The sequence below is a fragment of the Mobula hypostoma genome, chromosome 18 (genome assembly GCF_963921235.1).
Source record: "Mobula hypostoma chromosome 18, sMobHyp1.1, whole genome shotgun sequence".
NCBI classification, from domain to species: Eukaryota; Metazoa; Chordata; class Chondrichthyes; order Myliobatiformes; family Myliobatidae; genus Mobula; species Mobula hypostoma.
The window spans coordinates 12,939,570-12,963,026 of NC_086114.1; the positions used below are offsets into that span (position 1 = coordinate 12,939,570).

Here is a 23,457-nt window from a genome sequence, read left to right on the forward strand (position 1 = left end):
AAGACCCCCCCCCACACCTTTCTTTGTATCATGCACAAACCTGGCCACAGAGCCATCAACTCCATCATCTAGATCATTAACATAAAACGTGAAAAGTAGTGCACTCATTGATGCCTGCAGCACAGTTCTAATCACTGGCAACCAACCAGAAAAGTATTCCTACACTTTCCTTCTGTCAGTCAGCTAATCCATAACAATACCTTTCCACTGTTCAGTAGTCTCATGTGCGCCACATTGCCAAAAGCCTTCTTAAAAATATCATGCAAATGTCACAAATAAAAGTAATTTTGAGTAAATATCACAAGATACTGAAAACACTCATCAGGTCAGGCAGCACCAATGAAGAGAGAAACAATGACATTTTAAGTCAAAGACCTTTCACCAGAAATGGGAAACAGAGAAAACAAATCAGTTTCAGTAGCAAAGGTATGGTGGAGATGGACAGAACAACGGAAAATATCTCTGATGTGGTAAGACTAAATGGGTTAACATAATAGCAGAGCAAAACACAATATGCTAGAGGAACTCAGAGGGGCAGGCAGCATATAGGACAATAAATAGTCAACAATTGGGTTGAGACCCTCCATCTGTGTCTAGATGAAGGGTCTCAACCCGAAACTTCGACTGTACATGCTGCCCGACCCACCGGGTTCCTCCAGTATTTTGTGTTGCTCCGGATCCCAGCACCTTGAGTCTCACGTCTCCAAAAGAACAGCGGTTGGGATCAGATTATGCTACTTTGTCTATGTCATTTATAAATTAGCTTTGAATGTTTCCAAAAGACCATATAACTAAAAATGAATGTTGCTCAGCAGATTAGCGGCAGCAATGGAGGGGAAAAGAAAACAGGTATCAGGTCAATGATTTTCCATAACAAGTTCCATAAGCAAGTAGTAAAAGGAAGAGTGGAGGGTGATGAGAACAAACATTTACAATAAATTGGAAAGTAAGAGAGATTAAGTGGAGGAAGGGATAATGGAGCCAAGTTAAACAGGATAGTGAAAGGGATAGGAGAAAAGAAAATAATGAGCTTAGTCTAGAGCAAGTGTGGAGAAGCAGAACCATTATCCAAACTTTGAAGGTCAATACTGCACTGGGTGAGAACGTGAGGAAAAAGAGACGATGCTGACCACCTGAACCAGTTAAACTCGATGTCCATTCGGCGAGGTTTGGTGTATAACTACATCACCCGAACTTCCCCAACATCAGGGTGACGGTTGAGTTTATTTTATTTGATGGTTCAGCCAGACACCCTAACATCTCATTCAGACTTAACTGCAAACAGCTGATGGTGCAGTTTTGTTTTGTAAGGAAAAGACAGGATGTGCACTCAGTCACCAGTTTATAAGGCACACTTGCTCATTAATGCAAATATCTAATCAGTCAAGAGGTTCAACTGTTGTTCAAACCAAACATCTGAAAGGGGAAGCAATGTGATCTATGTGACTTTGATTGTGGAATAATTGTTGGTAGCAGACTGGATGGTTTGAGTATGTCAAACACTGATCTCCTGAGATTTTCATGCACAACACTTTACAGAGAATGGTGTTAAAAACAAAAAGACATCCAGTGAGCAGCAGTTCTGTGGGTGAAAATACCTTGTTAATGAGAGAGGTCAGAGGAGAACGGCAAGACTGGTTCAAACCGACAGGAAGGCGACAGTAACTCAAATAACCACGTGTTACAACAGTGGTGTGCAGAAGAACATCTCTGAACGTACAACACGTCAACCTTGAAGTGGACGGGCTACAGCAACAGAAGACCACAAGCATACACTCAGTGGCCACTTTATAAGGTACAAGAGGCCACAGAGTGTAAGAATTGCCTTCCAAGCATTAAGTGTGCAACAGTGAAAGAGTGAAGCACTTTGAAAAAACCTAGCTTGATTACCCTTTATCACACACGTGTCTGCCTCTGTGCACGTATGCTTCACGTACATGCTTGCACAGAGATCAACCTACAACAAACATTGGCTTCTGTTCAACGACTTGCTAAATAGTTCCGAAAAGCAGTCAAACTTTAATTCGCTTGTCAAAATACTTAATGACTCCACATTACACAGCAAGACTGTCAAGTCGGTTATGGGCCAGATGGGACTCCAATTGAGCAGTCCCCAGGGAATAATTTAAAACTGTCCAAATATTTCCACAACACATTAAGCAGCTGTCGGGAAAGCAAAAGCAAGACATTTCCAACCTGCCCATCTAAGACATTATTAGAAGTGCAGGCCCCAACAAGGTCTTGATCTTGACTGCACAACGCCCAGAAGAAAAGGCAAAAGAGCTGCTTAATATATTGGAGTTTTCCCACATTAACTCTGACAAAATCCAGCATGATATTCAACAACACCAGCACTTGTTATGCAGAGTCTTTGTGAAATTTTGATATGTATTTGCATTCCACTGTTATCATTCTTGGAGAAACAAGAATGCAATTAGATCCATTTAAATATATTATAAATGGAAATCAGATACAGCAACAATTTTCACAACAGGGATATCAGGGTTGATTTGCTGTAATTAGCTCTTCAGGGTTATAAGGAGCTACTTTTTGCAAATAGATGGAAAGAAGGAGCAATTTTTAAACATTATTTGGTATAAAATTAACAAATGCATCCTTATTTTCTTTTATGAAAAAAATCTGCATGGTTAAATACTATAATTTCAGTTCTCCTGATTTGATGAGGTTACCTACCACAATTTAAGGAAGCATCCACTTCAAGTCCAGAGGCAATTGCCTTCAAATATAGTTCAAGTCAGGGTGAAGATCAGTAAGGGTCAGTACTTCTATGATCCTTACTGAAAAATCTGTACAGTGTGGACGGCCAGGTCGGTCTCAATCACTGGACCACAGTTACTCCCGAAGCAATTATTTTTCTTCTCAGGTAGGCCATCCTTGGTCCAGTCTTGGGACATGGGTGTCACGAGAAAGGTCAGCACTGACTGCCTGTCCGTTCTTGCTCTTGAGAAACTGACTGCAGTGAGCTGCCATCTATAACCACTACAGTACTTCTGGTGGAAATCACTCCCACAAAACTTATAAAGATTAAAGATTAGCTATGTTTGTCACATGTTCATCGAAACAGACAGTAAAATGTGCCATTTGTGTCAAATCAAATCAAATCAGCAAGGGTTGTGCTAGGCAACAGGCAGGTGCTGCCATGCCTCCAGCATGTACACAACTCACTAATAGTTTGGAATATGGAGGAAACCGGACCAACCAGCGGGAACCCACACGGTCACAGGGAGAACATACAAACTCCTCACAAATAGCAGCAAGAATCAAACCCCGATCTTATAGCTAGCGCTGTAAAAGCATTACACAAACCACCTAGCACCATACTGCCCTTTGGGTAGAGCATTCCAGGATTTAGATCCAAGGACAATGAAGGAAACATGATACGCTTCCAAGGCAGGATGATGTGAAAGTTGAGGTGGTGAGGGAGTGGAAAGCTGAAGGGGGAAACTGAGGGGATTTGCATGCCATTGCTGCCATTGTCGTTGATGGTAGAGACCACTGTTCCCTCCAAGCTGCACAGGTGCGCGACAGCGGAGTAGCTGAAATGCTCCCGTGCACATAGTCTTTGCTGCCATGCAGCTGGGATTTTCTTTTATATAAGTATTAATATGTTTGATATTACATTAACATAATTTCAAAATCTACTGTACGTTAATATAATTGTAAAAATACCCTGTAATTAAATGTCAATGAAAATAATCTATACATTTTCCTAATAATAAATGTACCACAACCTTTACTTTGAAATATTTTAGAGCTTCACGTATGTACATTGTCAGTGTTTCCACATTGTTACAAATTGTAACAATAAACACAGAATGGAAGTCAGTAGCTCATTGTTAATAAACCACCGGCCCACTGAAAGCCAATGCAATTTTCATTCTAAATATTCATAGTATGCATATTACAAAAAAAAAACACATTGAGAGTGTCACACAGTTTTTGGGCTATGTAAAGATTTCCTGCTCAGAGCAATGGTTGGTCTGTGCAGCTATAAAAAAAAGTTGATAGAGACTGCAGATTTTAGAAGGTTAAAGATTAAATATTAGTTTTATCGGTTACATATACTTTGAAATATACAGTGAAATATGTTGTTTGCATCAAGTATGTGCTGGGAGCACCCTGCAAGTGTTGCCATGATCGCAGTGCAAACAGAGCATGGCCACAACTCACTAACCCTAACCCGTACAACTTTGGAATGGGAGGAAACTGGAGCACTGAGTAGAAACCACATGGTCACAAAGAAAACATACAAACTCCTTAGACAGTGGTGGGAATTGAACCCCAGTCTTAACTCTTATGCTACCATGCCGCCAAGTTCCACAAGAAGCCCGGGCAGCTATCGATAGTCCATTTTGAAGAAAGTGATCACTGTCGATACCTCTTCAGAAACAGTAAGAGGAAAATACAATAGCAAAATACAATCTGAAATCAGAAATGAGACAGAAAATGAAAGGAATCCTCAGGCAGCCTGGAATTACTGCAGAGAGAAAAAACAGTTCAAGTTTCAGGTGGATGATCTTTCAACAGAACTGCAAATACTTAAAGGTAAAACAAGCTGATGGGGTGGAAAGGGAAGAGGAAATAAAAGTACAGGTATACAAAGGAGGACACACAAAATGCTGGAGGAACTCAGCAGGTCAGGCAGCATCTATAGAAAAGAGAAAACAGTCAACGTTTCAGGTCGAGATCCTTCTTCAAGACTGAAAAGGAAAGGGGAAGATGCCAGAATAAAAAGGTGGAGGGAAGGGAAAGAGACTAACTGGAAGGGGTTAGGTGAAGCCAGGTGGGTGGGAAAGGTAAAGGTTGGAGAAGAAAGAATCTGATAGGAGAGGAGAGTGGACAGGGGACCCAGGGGAAAATAGGCAAGTGAGAGAAGTGCAAGGTTGAAGCGGGAAATGGGGGGGGGGAATTCTGTCATCGGAAGGAGAGATCAATATTCATGCCATCAGGTCGGAGGGTAGCTAGATGGAATACAAGGTGCTGCTTCTCCCTAGAGGGTGGCCTTATCTTGGCACAAGAGGAGGCCATGGATCGACATATCGGAACAGGAACGGGAATTGGAATTAAAATGTTTGGCCAGCGGTTTACAAATGAATATATGGACAGAATGCTGGGAATCTGAAAGAAAAACATCAGAAATGGCTGGTTATCTGAAATATGTTGAGTCAAGAGGGCAGGAAGTTGGAAGAGGAAGTGCTGTTTACATTGGGCAAATTCGAGATAATAATTAGTTTGTCTGGATTCATTTGCTTCCCTCATTTCAGTATTATGGACAGCAATAAAAGTGCACACAAGTAGACTGCAGTCAAAATGTATATTTGCTTCTACACTGCTTTAATGTAGGCACACGGTCAGCAAGTTCAAGGTTCAGTTGTTTGCATAACCATTAAATACCAGTGACTGCCATACTCTGTCAATGGGGATTACAATGTACAGCTGCTACTATACAGTATATATGTGCAGATATTGAGCATGAATTTCTTTCTGCATGTCGCTCTACCCATTACTAAGGCCAATTTTCATTTCAAGATTTGTTGCTTTTGGCAGTAATGTGGATACTGTGTTTAAACTTCAACAGCTTTATTTGGAAATATCATTGCTATATCTGTTCCTGCAGAGAGTTTCATGGGCCATGCTGCCAGGAAATGGAAGCCGTGTCTCTATGATGGATGAGTTATAACAAGCTCATGTACTCAAAGGAGACCAATATTCCACTGTTAACCTCTTCCCTTCGAACCACCCACATGGGGTAAACACGCCAAGCCTCAGTATACTGCAAGTAAAATGTGACAGAAATACAAATATTAAAACTGCAAGTGATTACAAAAAGGTTTAAACCAATTTACCGGCATGCCGATAGCAAAATTCTTATACTGCTGTGGGAATATAGTCCACTTTCTATACTGAAAAAAAATTAGGAAATTGTGGAATTATTTATTAGCTTTTAGAAATATGCACAGTGTACAAGCTGTTCCATTTCTTCAAACTTTAACTTAGGCGATCACTTTTCTGGGACTTGAGATGCATTCCCCTTTATCCTGTTAAGGATTAGATTAATAATGAACAAAAAGAAACAAGGCACCATGGTAGCGTAGTGGTTAGCACAGAGCTATTACAGCTCAGAACACTCCAGAGTTCAGAGTTCAGAGTTCAATTCCGGTGCCGTTCCGTAAGGAGTCTCTATACGCTCTCCCTGTGGAATACGTGGGTTTTCCCTGGGTGCTCCTGTTTCTCCCACAGTCCGGAGAACGAGGTAGGTTAATTGGCCATTGTAAGTTGTCCCACGATTAGGTTAGGTTTAATCAGGGTTACAGGGTTGAATGGCTCTGAGGACCAAAAGGGCCTAACTCTGTGTTGTATCGCTAAAATACAAGAAAATTCAAACCCCAATTATGCTGTTAATAATGTACTATACTTTTTTTTAAAAAACTACGTCATTGCTTTAAGACCATAAACTATAAGAACTGAATTAGGCCATTCAGCCCATCACCTCTGCTCCACCATGATTTATTTTCCCTCCCAACCCCATTCTTCTGCCGTCTTCCCATAACCTTTGATGCTCTTACTAATCAAGAACCTGTCACAAGAACATAGAGCAAGCAATATACCAGCATATACACAAAATAAATGTTAATAGCATTAAGTCCATTTTTATTAGACAAACACAATCTTGTATTCATTTTATTTATTGAGATAGAAACATAGAAAATAGGTGCAGGAGTAGGCCATTCGGCCCTTCGAGCCTGCACCGCCATTTATTATGATCATGGCTGATCATCCAACTCAGAACCCCGCCCCAGCCTTCCCTCCATACCCCCTGATCCCCGTAGCCACAAGGGCCATATCTAACTCCCTCTTACATATAGCCAATGAACTGGCCTCAACAGTTTCCTGTGGCAGAGAATTCCACAGATTCACCACTCTCTGTGTGAAGAAGTTTTTCCTAATCTTGGTCCTAAAAGGCTTCCCCTCTATCCTCAAACTGTGACCCCTCGTTCTGGACTTCCCCAACATCGGGAACAATCTTCCTGCATCTAGCCTGTCCAATCCCTTTAGGATCTTATACGTTTCAATCAGATCCCCCCTCAATCTTCTAAATTCCAACGAGTACAAGCCCAGTAGCCATTCCACCCAGAAATCAATCCCCTAGTCATGGGTCAATTTTACAATGACTAATTAACCTACCATCCGGTACCATCCCAAAGGAAACCCGCCCGGTCACGGGGAGAATGTACAAACTCCTTACAGCTAGTGGCAGAAATTGAACCTGGGGCACCTTTACTATAAAGCATTGTGCTAACCACTACACTACCATGCTGCCCCCAACGCTAATATGCCCCCCCCCTTTTTCTATTCCTTTTTAGACTTTTGCAGAAGTAACCAGGAAGACAACAATGTAAATGAGGAGAAACATCTTCATTCAATGCACTGCGAATTCCCCTCACACTCCCCCGCTCTCCATCCTGAAATGCTCAGTAATTGTGTATATTTATTGAAGAAAAAGACCACTAGTTAGAGACACAAGAGACTGCAGATGCTGGAATCTGAAGCCACACGCAAAAAAACTGGAACTCAGCAGGTCAGGCAGCAACTATGGAGAGAAATAGATAGTTGTTTCAGCTCGAGATCTTTCATCTGAAAGATAAAGGGGAGTTGGCCAGTATAAAAAAGTTCAAGGCAAGAGGTGATTCAAGAGTCAGCAGGTGATAGGCAGATGGAGGATGGGAGAGTGGAAATAGGACCAGAAGCTACTGAGGCAGCATGGTAGCACAGTGGTTAGCACAGTATTTCACAGTACAGGCGAAAGAGTTCGATTTCCACCACTGCCTGTAAGAAGTTGGTATATTCTTCCTGTGACAGACTGGGTTTTCTCTGAGTGCTCCAGTCTCCTCCCACAGTCCAAAGACATACCAGTTGGTAGGTTATTCAGTATATAAATGCATCAGTATTTACTCAGGAAACTGGCATAGCGTATATGGAAGGAAGGGAAACAAGCAGTAGTGTCATGGAACATACAGAGATTAAAGAGGAGGAGGTGCTTGCTGCCTTACAGCGAATAAAGGTAGATAAATCCCCCGGGCCTGACATGGTATTTCCTCAGACCATGAGAGAGACTAGTATAGAAATTGCAGGGGTCCTGGCAGAAATATTTAAAATGCCCTTAGCCACGGGTGCGGTGCTGGAGGATTGGAGGGTAGCTCATGTTGTTCCGTTGTTTAAAAAAGCCTCCAAAAGTAAACCAGGTAATTCCAGGCTGGTGAGCCGGACATCAGTAGTAGGTAAATTATTGGAAGGTGTTCTGAGAGATCGGATATACAAGTATTTGGACAGTCAAGGGCTGATTAAGGATAGTCAGCATGGCCTTGTGCGTTAGAGTTTTTCGAGGAGGTTACCAAGAAAGTAGATGAAGGAAAGGCTGTGGATGTTGTCTACATGGCCTTTAATAAGGTCTTTGACAAAGTCCCACATGGGAGGTTAGTTCAGAAGGTTCAGACACTAGGTATCCATGGAGAGGTTGTAAACTGGATTCGAAATTGGCTGTGTGGGAGAAGACAGAGAGTGGTAGTGGATGATTGCTTCTCAGACTGGAGGCCTATGACTAGTGGTGTGCCTCAGGGATCTGTGCTGGGACCATTGTTGTTTGTTGTCTGTATCAATGATCTAGATGATAATGTGGTAAATTGGATCAGCAAGTTTGCTGATGACACTAATTGAGGTGTTGTGGACAGCGAGGAAGGCTTTCAAAGCTTGCAGAGGGATCTGGACCAACTTGAAAAATGGGTCAGAAAATAGCAGGTGGAATTTAATGCAGACAAGTGTGAGGTGTTGCATTTTGGAAGGACAAATCAAGGTAGGACATACACAGTAAATGGTAGGGCACTGAGGTGTGCGGAGGAACAAAGGGATCTGGGAGTTCAGATACATAATTCCCTGAAGTGGCGTCACAGGTAGACAGGGTTGTTAAGAAGGCTTTTGGCATCCTGGCATTCATAAATCAAAGTATTGAGTATAGGAGTTGGGATGTTATGGTGAGGTTGTACAAGACATTGGTGAGGCCAAATTTGGAGTATTGTGTGTGGTTCTGGTCACCTAACTATAGGAAGGATATCAGTAAGATTGAAAGAGTGCAGAGAAGATTTACTAGGATGTTGCTGGGTCTTCGGGAGTTGAGTTACAGAGAAAGATTGAACAGGTTACGACTTTATCCCTTGCAGTGTAGAAGAATGAGGGGGGATTTAATAGAGGTTTACAAAATTATGGGGGGTATAGACAGAGTAAATGCAAGTAGGCTCATTCCACTTAGATCAGGAGAGATAAATACGAGAGGACATGGCTTTAGGGTGAAAGGGGGAAAGCTTTAGGGGGCACATTAGGGGGAACTTCTTCACTCAGAGAGTGGTGGGAGTGTGGAACAAGCTGCCATCTGACATGGTAAATGCAGGCTCACTCTTAAGTTTTAAGAATAAATTGGATAGATACATGGATGGGAGAGGTCTGGAGGGTTATGGACTGGATGCAGGTCAATGGGACTAGCGGAATAAAGTTACGGCACAGACTAGAAGGGCCAACTGGCCTGTTTTCTGTGCTGTAGTGTTCTATGGTTCTATGGTTAATTGGTCACTGTAAACTGCCCCATGTGGGAATTAAATCGGGGGATTGTTGGGCAGTATGGCTCGAAGAGCTGGAAGTGCCTATTTTGCACTGTATCTGAATGAATAAGTAAATAAATAAAGCTGCGAGGGATAAGTGGACGTGACAAAGGATTGAAGATGATGGAATCTCATCAGAGAGAAGGTAGAACATGGAATAAAGGACAGGAGGTGGAGAAAGCATTCTCACTGATACTTTACACAGGCGTAGATTCTATATGTCAACTGAGATCTAACTGACGACTTAGCAAGGATTGGTATGCCTTGCTATCTTTTATGCAGCTGGCTATTTACTGAACTAATATGGAAACACTTGAAGTTCAAGTTTAGATTTGCACAGATGATGCACTTTTGCAGCTAACGGTTTAGATTGATTTTAATCAAGGTTACGGGAGCTGGCGTCAAGCTGGTGATCCGAATGGCCACCTCCGAATGTGCTACACATGCTCTTACACTTCCTCCCTTACCACCATTCAGGGCCCCAAACAGTCCTTCCAGGTGAGGCAAGACTTCACCTGTGAGTCGGCTGGGGTGATATACTGCGTCCGGTGCTCCCGATGTGGCCTTTTATATATTGGCGAGACCCGACGCAGACTGGGAGACCGCTTTGCTGAACATCTACGCTCTGTCCGCCAGAGAAAGCAGAATCTCCCAGTGGCCACACATTTTCATTCCACATCCCATTCCCATTCTGACATGTCTATCCACGGCCTCCTCTACTGTAAAGATGAAGCCACACTCAGGTTGGAGGAACAACACCTTATATTCCGTCTGGGTAGCCTCCAACCTGATGGCATGAACATCGACTTCTCTAACTTCCGCTAATGCCCCACCTCCCCCTCGTACCCCATCTGTTACTCATTTTTCTACACACATTCTTTCTCTCACTCTCCTTTTTCTCCCTCTGTCCCTCTGAATATACCCCTTGTCCATCCTCTGGGTATCCCCTCCCCCTTGTCTTTCTTCCCAGACCTCCTGTCCCATGATCCTCTCGTATCCCTTTTGCCTATCACCTGTCCAGCTCTTGGCTCCATCCCTCCCCCTCCTGTCTTCTCCTATCATTTTGGATCTCCCCCTCCCCCTCCAACTTTCAAATCCCTTATTCACTCTTCCTTCAGTTAGTCCTGACGAAGGGTCTCGGCCTGAAACATCGACTGCACCTCTTCCTAGAGATGCTGCCTGGCCTGCTGCGTTCACCAACAACTTTTATGTGTGTTGCTTGAATTTCCAGCATCTGCAGAATTCCTGTTGTTTGCGTTAATAATTATCATACGCTTTCTATCAGAGCACTTAATTATCAAACATGCATACCAATAAATGTTTACTAATCAGAAAGTTTAAAAATTGAATTTATTTTTCAAATGGAAAACAAAGTATGTATGTATATAAGACTTCTCCCACCTTAAGTTGAACTAAAGCACTTTTCCCTTGATCTGCAATCACTTTTGTAATTAAGAAATATTGCACCACAACACCACAAAAACAGAAATGTTATAAAGCCAAGTAATCTGACTCTTGCGACATTGTTTGATGGACAACCACTGAGGATAGAGTCTGATTCCTCTCCAAAATTAGGATAGAATCTTTTTACAGCACAAGTAGATTGAAAATGAGATCATCGACGATTCTGTGCTCTCTCAGCACTCAATGGTACACAATAGGGAAAAAGACCCCTTCAGCCCAACTGGCCCATGCTCACCAAGATGTCCCATCCAAGCTAGTCCCATTTGCCAGCATTTGTCCCATCACCTTCTACGTGCTTCCTCTCAAATAACAACTGCCTTTCAAAAGTTGTTTTAGAACCTGCAGTGTGACTAAATTATTTCTACAGACTAAATTATTGTGCTCATTACATAAAAAGGTACCAAGAACTTCAAATAATTTTATTTTCTTTGCTGCACGCTAATTCATTGTTCCCCTTTTGAACTTAAATATCAGCAGCTAAACAAAAACAATTCTTGATTTATAAAAGAAATGTTAATACTATTGTCCTTCAAATTCACTCCCAATTTTCCTGTCATGATTTTATATTATCTCAGTCAGTACCACTGAAGGGAGAGAGTACTTGCCTGCTGCTTGGAGCTTCCTTTGATCAAAAGTGTTATTGTTGAAGTCTTTGTTCGACAAGTGGAAGCATTTGATTGTCACCCCCTCAACTTTGGGCAGGAGCAAGGCAAATCCTGCAATTCCATCTTCTACCTCAAGAGGTCTCTGCTTGCCACTTCCCATAGGAGTGTCTGAAATACAAGATACCTTAGTAATACAGGTTTGATAACACAAAAACTAATTGATTTAACCAAACTCTTAAAAAAGATCAAACTTTGTCCCACTCCAAAATGAAAAATTTTTACATAATATGAACTGCAATAATACAGAAGTTCTGATTAATATATTGATCTGAGCTGTGGTTTTTGGAGTCCTTGCTGCTAATGTCCTGATGACACCTCTCGGCACAGAAAGTCAACTATTTGTTCCTCTCCGTAGATGCTGCCTGACCTGTGATGCATTTTGTGTGTGTTACTCTGGATTTCCAGTATCGGTAGAATCTCTCGTGTTAATAAATGTGCACCTGAGTTTTGGATTTATTTACTTATCACATGTGCATCAAAACATACAGTAAAATGAGTCGGAAGGATGTGTGGGGGCAGCCCGCAAGTGTTGCCACACATTCTGGCACCAACATAGCACGCACACAATGCAAAGGCATTCATCAACTGAGCAACAAAATCTGGAGCAACTTATTGGTAAGGTATTATGAATATTTAATATATTGAGCAGCACGGGAACATAGCAGTCAGTGTAACTGCTTTACAATGCCAGTAATCACCAATCTGTTCAATACTGCAAACGGTGGCATAAGCTACTACAAGTTATCCTAGGTGAAGCCACTTACACACAATGCCAGGGCAGCTGACTCCCAACACCTTGCAATCTGCAGGCAGCAGATTCTCAAACTTTGTAGCAGCTTCTGCATCCTTACTTTTAGATCCAGACTCATCTCTTCTCTCTGTAACAATAAAATCATAGGAAAGGAAATGACCAATAACAACATCAAATGCACATCCATGCAAGTAAAGTACAAGAAAAGTAATCATGTGGCAATTGGCAGCTGGACTGTTTTACAAATTTTTGGTTAACCAGGATGTTTGAGTTTGAGGTGGAAATAATATTTCTATAAGAAATCATTTGGAACATAATATTTTCCAGCTTTGACTTGGAGAGTTAAACGATGAGTCAAACATTTCTTGCGAGAGTAAAAAATATTATTTTTGTTTGATTTTCTGTTGATCATATTTTAGAAAACATCACATACACAGAACTTGGTTAATAGTCATACTGCGGAATAACATGCAATTTTCATTGGGTAAGGAATCTCAATCACACTAAAAAGAATTGAAGTGGTTAGAATTTAGAAGGTATGATTAGTAGTATTAGAGAGTAATAAAGGTATACTTAAAAGTAAGCTCGAAGGACAAAAGTTAAAAGGATGAGACCAAGGAGGGTGGAAAATAGTTTGTGTGAAGCATGTGTGAACACCAAGATAAACACAGAAAAATAATTAATTTTTAATATAATTCATAACAACTATAAGAGGTTGACAGCATTTGAGATGCGGGCATACAGACGGATCCTCAGGGTATCATATGTTGATAGGAGATCCAACAATTTCATCCTAGAAAAGACTGGCATGAAACCAATACTTCTGGAAACCGTTATCCAAAGGAAACTTTGCTATTGTGGACACATCTCAAGAACTGACGACACACTGGAACACACTGTGCTTAAAGGCAGAGTAGAAAGAAGCTGTTCCTGAAGCAGACAGAGGACAACCTGGATCGACAACATCAAGAAGTGGACCAGCCTCACCGCCAGAGATGCAACAGGTTTGGCTGCCGACAGATCGCAGCGGAAGAAAGTGGTCACCGAGGCTCTGGCAGAGTATGACACATGACGAGGATGATTATAACAACTGCAGGATGCTTCAGAGTAACTTACAACACTGAAATACCCCTTGAAGAGTGGTTATTACCATTAATGTAGAAAATACAGCAGCCAATGTGTGCACACAAGACACTAACAGCAAAGGGCTAACTGTCTGTTGGATCTGGTTATACTGAGGCAGACGTTCTTCAGAAGTCAAGAAGTATAAAACTTGGTGGTGACTGCCACTTTATTGAGTAAAAGTAATGTTCATTATCAAGTTTATTATCGAAGTACATACATGTCACCATATATTACACTGAGATTCATATTCTTGCAGGCAGTCACAGAAGAACAAAGAATTCCAATAGAATCAATGAAAAACTTCAAAGTCTGACAAGCAACCAATGTGAAAACGACAAACTGTGCAAATACAAAAAAAAGAAAAATATAATAAATGAACAAGTAAATAAATAATATTGAAACATGAGTCGTAAGAACAAAGAACAATCTGATTCCCAAATGGACATTGAATCTTTGGACACTACCTCACTTTTTTAAAAATATACAGTATTTGTTTTTGCACATTTTTTCATCTATTCAACATATGTAATTGATTTACTTGTTTATTTTATTTAATTTATTTTTTTCTCTCTGCTAGATTATGTATTGCATTGAACTGCTGCTGCTAAGCTAACAAATTTCATGTCACATGCCAGTGATAATAAACCTGATTCTGATTCTAGTTGTCTCATACTTAGAAACAAAGCATATTCCATTGATAATATGTAACATATGAAGTAGCCAGATTCAAGTGGTGTGACTCGTGCTGCAGAAAAACTGAGCATCTAGAAAATACAGAATCAGCTATGCTACAATTACTAGAAATTTCACTGAACTACATAGTATATATAGTTGATTACATAATAATTATAAACAAGCCTATAAAAGTTAAACTACAAGGAAAATATTAAAGGCCAAGGTCACTTATTGAAATGAAAACACAAGGCTTATCCCTGTTGCTGGTATAACTCCAACAGACCCTCCAATGATCAAAGTAAGGTACAAGCACTAACATCTCTCAGGATGTCACTATAAGACATCACAGAGACGTTTGGCAAAGTCATGATGTAGCTTTAAGTGCAGGAAATGCTTGAGAGCAATGGTGCAAGTCTCAGGCAATTGCTGATGGAGTCTAACGGGAGTCAGCAGGAGACAAAGGGTTTGTAATGAAGAATAGTAAGATCTATCTCCAATGTTTGGATGATATGAAGTGACAGGTGGCTTGTGTGCATCAAAATCAGTGACAGATAAGAGGGACTGAATTATCATAATCTTACCTGTACGCTCCAATGGAAACTGCCTGTCTAAAATTAATATGTGAAGAGAACCAATGGTAGCACTGCAAGACCAGTGGAAGGGGACAGTCCAAGATTTTGCAGTCACAATGATGGCTGAACTATTGGAGCTTGGTACCATTAGCTGCACTAAGAAACTCAAAAGATTTTGCAGAAATCCTCAATACTGAAGGCAATCTGGAGTCCTGCACAATTGGCATTGTTTTCATCGTTCTCTATTGCACTCTATTGAAATGACCTGAATCGCTATGAAGCTAAACTACTTACAAATTAGTCTCACTGCAAAATACCCTGAAAAGCTCACAATTTGTTGCCTGGATCTAATTGAGATTTTAAATCATACATCAAACCATATTTATTGCTTGGACTATCTGGCTTGTTAAAATAAACTGGTATTATAGAGTCATAGAAAGAGCTTCGTGGAAACAGCCCAACGGATCCACATTGACCAAGACTCCCATCCAAGCTGGTTCCATTTGCTAGAATTTGGCCCATAACTTTCCAATCCATTCACCCGTCCAACTGTAAGTGGGCTTTAAAAAAAAATTCAGACCAATTTTTTTTGTGTGCTCAAAACGGTAAGAGGGCGACACCTCAGATGCAGCAGCCTCTCTGGGTCCAACCATGTGTGTGTTGAATGACAAGTAGACTTGAAGTTTTGAAACCCAACACTTTAAGTTATTTTATTTCCTCTCTCACTCATTAACTTATTAATACTCTTCTGAATGTCATTATGACCACCTGAACAAAAGCAATTCTTGGAAAGGTTAATGATATTTGGCTTTCAAATTCACTCCTGATTTTTCCAACATAGATTTATATTGTCCGATCAGTACCTGTTGGAATTAAGTAACGTGACATAGTAGTTCAAAGTACAGCAAATAGCAATACCACATTTATGATACTTCGATGTTTACTTCAATCACATGGTTCAATTTATCAGATTAAAAGGTGTTTGATAACCATACCTTTGCTGTTTATGAGAATACTGAAATTCAATTGCCTCCTCAGCCAGTAGTGCATTAAAACTGCTGGGTGTCAGTGGTCCCATGAAACCAGGCATTAAGCCTACCCGCCATCAAGGACATATACACAGAAGGGTGCTGGAAAAGGGCCCGTAACATTTCATGAAGGATCCCACCCACCAATATTTTATTATTTCCTGTCAATCACCTTATGTATAGTCTAGCATCACTTTATGGAAAAACAATAAACAACATAAAAATTATCTTAAGTATTTATGCATATTGCTTTTTTTTAATTAGTGTCCTTTATCTTTTGTGTTATTTTTGTGCCGCATTGGATCAAGAGTAATATTTATTTCATTCTCCTTTGCACTGGTGTACAGGAAACGACCTTAAACAATCTTAAATCTTGGATCAAAAAAGGGCAAGTTCTCACAAAAACAATGACTGCATCTCTTGAGCTGGCTGCAAGTTTGGAGCAGTACCAGAGAATTTCTGTAACAAGGCAGTTCAAGCTTTTGTAATAGAAAGCAAGCACAGGTGCTAGATTTTCTCTACATTAAAAACATGCATATTCAGCTATGGGTTTCAGGCCCAAACTAACGTAAATACTTAAAAAACCAAAAGCAACCTCTATCAGTATAAAGTCACTGCTCCAAACTCAGAGATGTAATTACAAATCCAAAAAATAATTTAGAATGAACTTTTAAAGTTTACTGAATTAACATAGCTTCTAGCACCCCACCCCCCACCAAACACAGAGGATATAATAAACTCCTACACTAACATTTTTCTTATATTATATCCAAAAAAAAGTTCACCTTTTTTCCGTCTACTAGAACTCTGTGTGCAGAAGGTATCAGTGCCAGCCATGTAAAGGACTACTTCAGGCAGTACATAGACCTCCTGTTCAAAAGAAGAGTAATATTAACAGAAATAGTCTAAACCCAGAACAAGATTTTTTTTTAAGCTGAAACTGCTGGAAATCCAAAATAAGAACAAAAAGTAGTAGAACCTCTCAGCAGGTCAGACAGCAACTGTGAAAACAGAATTGGAGTTAACACCTCAGGTCAAAGACACTTTGTCAAAGTTCAACTTTGTCAGAACTGGGAAAGTGAAAAAGCTGATTCTTTTAAAGTTGCAGAGAAAGTACAGATGGATGGTACAGACAAAGGAATATTTCTGGTGGGGTGACGCACAGCTGATTCCTTATGTGTACAAAGCCATCTGATTGTCCCCTAGGGATGCACACAGCTTGATACTGTAACTGCTCTGAACAAGATCACAAGAAATTAGCAGAGCTGTGGACATGGCTCAGAACATCACAGAAACCAGCTTCCCTTCTGTGCATCTTGTCGTAAACTCCCCACTACCTGGGGAAAACAGCAAACATAAGTAAAAGAGCCCTTCCTACTCAGTCCCTCTTCTCCCTCTTCCATCAGGCTGTAGATACAAAACACAAAATAATCTGCAGATGTTGAGGTCAAAGTAACATTCACAACACGCTGGAGGAACTCAACAGGTTGGGCAGCATCCGTGGAAAAGATCGGTCGACGTTTCGGGCCGGAACCCTTCGTCCAGGGTTCCCAAAACCGATCTTTTCCACGGATGCTGCCCGACCTGCTGAGTTCCTCCAGCGTGTTGTGAGTGTAGATACAAAATCTTGCAAACGTATACCATATTGTGCAAAAGTCTTAGGCACCCGAGAATCTTATACAGTTTCAGATGGTATGGCCTCCGCAGAGCCCTAATCTCAAAATCGTCCAGGTTGTCTGGAATTATCAGAAGCAAACAAGACAGCCAAGGTCTGCAGAAGAACTGCAGCAAATTGTCCAAGAGGCTTGGAACAACCTACCAACAGATCTTCTTATAAAACTGCACGACAGTGTACCTAAGAGAATTGATGCAGTCTTAAAGGCAAAGGGCGGTCACACTAAATATTGATTAGATTTAGTTTTACTGTTCACTGCTCGTTATAGTAATTTCTTTGATATTCAGGAATTTTTCATTTCATTGTTTTGAAAGCATCTTGCCTTACAGAATTTTACTGCACATTCCTGTAACTGTAACACTATTTACAGCATTCTGGTTTTGTCTTTTCCTTATACGGCCTTGATGTACAGATACAAAACGCTGCAGGACCTCAGCAAGTCAGGCAGCATCTACGGAAATGAATAAACAGACGAGGTTTCGGGCCAAGACCCTTCATCAGGACTGCAGAGGGGAAGATGCCAGAAAAAGATGGGGAGGAGGGGAAGGAGGTAATAGAATGTAACAGATGAAGCCGGGTGGGTGGATGGGGTAGGGGGTGAAGTGAGAGGTGATAGGTGAAAAGGTAAGCAGCTGGGAAAAAAGGAATCTGAGAGGAGAGGACTGGACCATGGGAGAACGAGAAGGAGAAGGGGCACTAGTGTAAGGTGATAGGCATGTGAGGAGAAATGGTGGGGGGGGGGTCAGAACCAGAGTGGAGAACTGAAGAGAAGGGGGTAGGGGGAAAAAAAAATTACTGGAAATTGGACAGAACGATGTTCATGCCATCAGGTTGGAGGCAACCCTGATGGAATTATGTTTTTGAAGTAATCTGTATAGATGGCGTACAAAACAAAGATTTGCACTGTGCTCCAGTACATGACGACAATAAACCGATTATTGAATTAATATCTGAAGAAAATTAGGAAGAAAAACAAATAAAGGGACACATTACAACTGTCAAATTCAGATCAGAGAGTTGCTGTAACCTGAATGTGAAAAGGAAATGCCTGAAATGCCCAGCAGGTCTCACAACCCTGACCTCACTACACCTAACAGCTTATTCACTATATCTTGGCAGGTAGGCAAATTCTTTGTTTCAATTTATAACTAGATCCAAGTTGATACCTGCAGAAACTCAAATCCACCATCCTGTCCTCAGCTTTCCTAAAATCTAAATATTTCTTTGTTAAGAACAGAGAGATGCGAGTTTATAGTTTGGAGATCGCCAACCTCCATCCCCAATTCTAGAATAAAAACAAGCATTACTAACAGACTTGGACAAGTGCAGATATTATTTAAGGAACCTCTTGGTAACGCTGTGGAGAGAGATCCTACCCTGTCACTTTCACTCTCTGTCCTGCCCCGACCATCTCTATGGTCCTACATTATCTCAATGTTGCCCAACGTAAGCTTGAAAAACAGCAGCTCATCGTCTGCCAATTTCAGAAAACCTGGTTTTTCTATTTGCATCAGAGTTGGTCATTTCTGCTGTAAGATCAGCAAGTGTCATCACAAAGGCACGACAGCACCTCTACTTTCACCAAAACTTTAACAAAACGTCTATGGATGCACAGTGGAGAGCTTCCTAATTGGCTGAATCATGGCCTGGTATGAAAACACCAATCCCAGCAATGGAAAACGCAACAGAAAGCGGTGGACGTGCCCAGCCCATCACAGGCCAAGCCCTCTCCACCAGCGAATACATTTACATTGAGCACTGCCACAAGAAAGCAGTATCCATCGTCAAAGACCCCCACCATCCAGGCCATACTCTCTTCTCACTACCACCATCAGGCAGGAGATACAGAAGCCTGACGTACTAGGTTCAAGAACAGTTATTGCCCTTCCAACCACCAGGATCCTCAATTGGTGTGAATAACTTCAAACACCACTACTCTGAACTGATTCTATGACGTACAGGCTCACTTTCAAGGTCTCTACAATTTATCTTCTCAGCATTATTTTATTTGCAGTTTATCATCTTTTTGCAGAATTAGAATTACTATTTCTGATCACAGTGTGTTATGAAATTTGTTGTTTTGCAGCAGTACAGTGCAATAAATTTAAAAACTATAAGTCACAATGAGAAATAGATATACAAAAAATTTAATTAAATTAGATTAATTAAAAAGAGCAAAAATAGTGAGGTTGTATTTATGGACTGGTTCAATGCCCGTTTAGAAATCTGATGGCGGAGAGGGAGAAGCTGTTCCTAAATGGTTGAGTGTCTGTCTTCAGGCTCCTGTACCTCCTTATATTGACAGCTTGTCAGTCTTTGCACCCTGTGAACGCTTGCAGGAAAATAAATGTCAAGGTTGTATATAGTAGCATTAAGGTACTTTGACAATAATTTAACTTTGAACTTTGGAACTCTGAGATTATCCAGCTGCAATATTAACTCGGCGTTTCCCTCTCCAGTGCCTGATCTGTTAGCCATTTCCAGTACTCTAGCAACAGATCAGACTGACAATTAATAGCCTGAACATCACACAAGATGTCAGAGCAACTCAGTGGTCAGGCAAATGGGCCTCAATGTACAGGATTTGTAACAGGCTTCAGAGGGTTTTGGACAGTCAGCTGCAACCTGGACACAAGCCTCCCCACTACAGAGGACATCTTCAAAACGGCCGTGCCTTAAGAGGGCAACATTCATCATGAAGAACCCTCACAACCGGGACATGCCCCCTTCTCATTACTCCCGCCCGGGAGGATACACACTCAATGTTTTAGCGACAGTTTCTTTTCCACTGCCATCAGATTTCTGAACTGTCCATGAACACAACCTCATGATTCCTCTTTTGCACTTTTTTTTATTATTATAGCAATTTAGTAATAACCTGTTACGCCTGCACTGTACTGCTGCCACAAATCAACACATTTCACAACTTACGTCAGTGACAATAAACCTGATTCGGATTCACGTTTATCTGGATGGATAAAGGTCTCAACCTGAGATATTGACTGTCCATTTCCCTCCGCTGATGCAACCTGACCCACACAGTCCCTCCACCATCTACAGTTTCGTCTCCAATAGCTTGAACATGCCCTTTTTATTCATTTTCTAACTTTCTTTCAGCCGCTTGGTTAACAATACTAATGAGTTAACTTGCCTCACTTTCCCTGTCTCACAAAACCTTCAAAAAGATGGCATTAAGGACCCTCGTCACCCAGGACATGTCCTCTTCCCCTAACTACCATCAGAGAGGAGGTACAGGGGCATGAAGTCACACACATTCAATGTTATAAACAGCTTCTTCCCCACTGCCAACAGATTTCTGAATGGACAATTAACCCACCTATGAATACCACCTCACTATACTTGCTTCCATTTTGCACTACGTATTTATTGATTATAAACAGCATTATAAAGAGTTGTTAAATAGCATGTGTTTGTATTCGAAAAGCAGAGGTTTTTGTCACTGATTGGTTGGCAAGAAATAAGCAGTAAGAACCGTTTTGTTCACTGCAGTTTCAAGCATTCAGGCTTGGAGATGCGAGAAATGGCCTGGAGTGAAAATGACAGGAATTCTGCAGATGCTGGAAATTCAAGCAACACACATCAAAGTTGCTGGTGAACGCAGCAGGCCAGGCAGCATCTATAGGAAGAGGCGCAGTCGACGTTTCAGGCCGAGACCCTTCGTCAGGACTAACTGAAGGAAGAGTGAGTAAGGGATTTGAAAGCTGGAGGGGGAGGGGGAGATGCAAAATGATAGGAGAAGACAGGAGGGGGAGGGATAGAGCCGAGAGCTGGACAGGTGATAGGCAAAAGGGGATACGAGAGGATCATGGGACAGGAGGTCCGGGAAGAAAGACGGGGCGGGGTGACCCAGAGGATGGGCAAGAGGTATATTCAGAGGGACAGAGGGAGAAAAAGGAGAGTGAGAGAAAGAATGTGTGCATAAAAATGAGTAACAGCTGGGGTACGAGGGGGAGGTGGGGCCTAGCGGAAGTTAGAGAAGTCAATGTTCATGCCATCAGGTTGGAGGCTACCCAGACGGAATATAAGGTGTTGTTCCTCCAACCTGAGTGTGGCTTCATCTTTACAGTAGAGGAGGCCGTGGATAGACATGTCAGAATGGGAATGGGATGTGGAATTAAAATGTGTGGCCACTGGGAGATCCTGCTTTCTCTGGCGGACAGAGCGTAGATGTTCAGCAAAGCGGTCTCCCAGTCTGCGTCGGGTCTCACCAATATATAAAAGGCCACATCGGGAGCACCGGACGCAGTATATCACCCCAGTCGACTCACAGGTGAAGTGTTGCCTCACCTGGAAGGACTGTTTGGGGCCCTGAATGGTGGTAAGGGAGGAAGTGTAAGGGCATGTGTAGCACTTGTTCCGCTTACACGGATAAGTGTCAGGAGGGAGATCAGTGGGGAGGGATGGGGGGGACGAATGGACAAGGGAGTTGTGTAGGGAGCGATCCCTGCGGAATGCAGGGGGGGGGGGAGGGAAAGATGTGCTTAGTGGTGGGATCCCGTTGGAGGTGGCGGAAGTTACGGAGAATAATATGTTGGACCCGGAGGCTGGTGGGGTGGTAGGTGAGGACCAGGGGAACCCTATTCCTAGTGGGGTGGTGGGAGGATGGAGTGAGAGCAGATGTACGTGAAATGGGGGAGATGCGTTTAAGAGCAGAGTTGATAGTGGAGGAAGGGAAGCCCCTTTCTTTAAAAAATGAAGACATCTCCCTCGTCCTAGAATGAAAAGCCTCATCCTGAGAGCAGATGCGGCGGAGACGGAGGAATTGCGAGAAGGGGATGGCATTTTTGCAAGAGACAGGGTGAGAAGAGGAATAGTCCAGATAGCTGTGAGAGTCAGTAGGCTTATAGTAGACATCAGTGGATAAGCTGTCTCCAGAGACAGAGACAGAAAGATCTAGAAAGGGGAGGGAGGTGTCGGAAATGGACCAGGTAAACTTGAGGGCAGGGTGAAAGTTGGAGGCAAAGTTAATAAAGTCAACGAGTTCTGCATGCGTGCAGGAAGCAGCGCCAATGCAGTCGTCGATGTAGCGAAGGAAAAGTGGGGGACAGATACCAGAATAGGCACGGAACATAGATTGTTCCACAAACCCAACGAAAAGGCAGGCATAGCTAGGACCCATACGGGTGCCCATAGCTACACCTTTAGTTTGGAGGAAATGGGAGGAGCAAAAGGAGAAATTATTAAGAGTAAGGACTAATTCCGCTAGACAGAGCAGAGTGGTGGTAGAGGGGAACTGATTAGGTCTGGAATCCAAAAAGAAGCGTAGAGCTTTTAGACCTTCCTGATGGGGGATGGAAGTATATAAGGACTGGACATCCATGGTGAAAATAAAGCGGTGGGGGCCAGGGAACTTAAAATCATCGAAAAGTTTAAGAGCGTGAGAAGTGTCACGAACATAGGTCAGAAGGGATTGAACAAGGGGTGATAAAACCGTGTTGAGGTATGCAGAAACGAGTTTGGTGGGGCAGGAGCAAGCTGAGACAATAGGTCGGCCAGGACAGGCAGGTTTGTGGATCTTGGGTAGGAGGTAGAAACGGGAAGTGCGGGGTGTGGGAACTATAAGGTTGGTAGCAGTGGATGGGAGATCCCCTGAGCGGATAAAGTCGTTGATAGTGTGGGAGACAATGGCCTGGTGCTCCTTAGTGGGGTCACGATCGAGGGGTAAATAAGAGGAGGTATCCGCGAGTTGTCGCTGTGCCTCGGCAAGGTAAAGGTCAGTACGCCAGACTACAACAGCACCCCCTTTATCAGCGGGTTTAATAATAATGTTAGGATTAGTGCGGAGGGAGTGGAGAGCAGAGCGTTCCGAA

At 42.1% G+C, this 23,457-nt stretch overlaps 1 protein-coding gene across 1 annotated transcript in view; it reads right to left on the reverse strand.

The window, feature by feature from the left end:
- fbxo22 (F-box protein 22) overlaps nt 1-23,457 on the reverse strand; it is a 38,778-nt gene that overhangs the window by 10,768 nt on the left and 4,553 nt on the right. The window contains exons 3-5 of the mRNA XM_063070460.1: nt 16,737-16,821; nt 12,565-12,678; nt 11,741-11,908 (exon numbers count right to left, since the gene is read on the reverse strand). Coding sequence (XP_062926530.1) covers nt 11,741-11,908; nt 12,565-12,678; nt 16,737-16,821 — 367 coding nt within the window. The remainder of the gene's footprint in view (nt 1-11,740; nt 11,909-12,564; nt 12,679-16,736; nt 16,822-23,457) is intronic.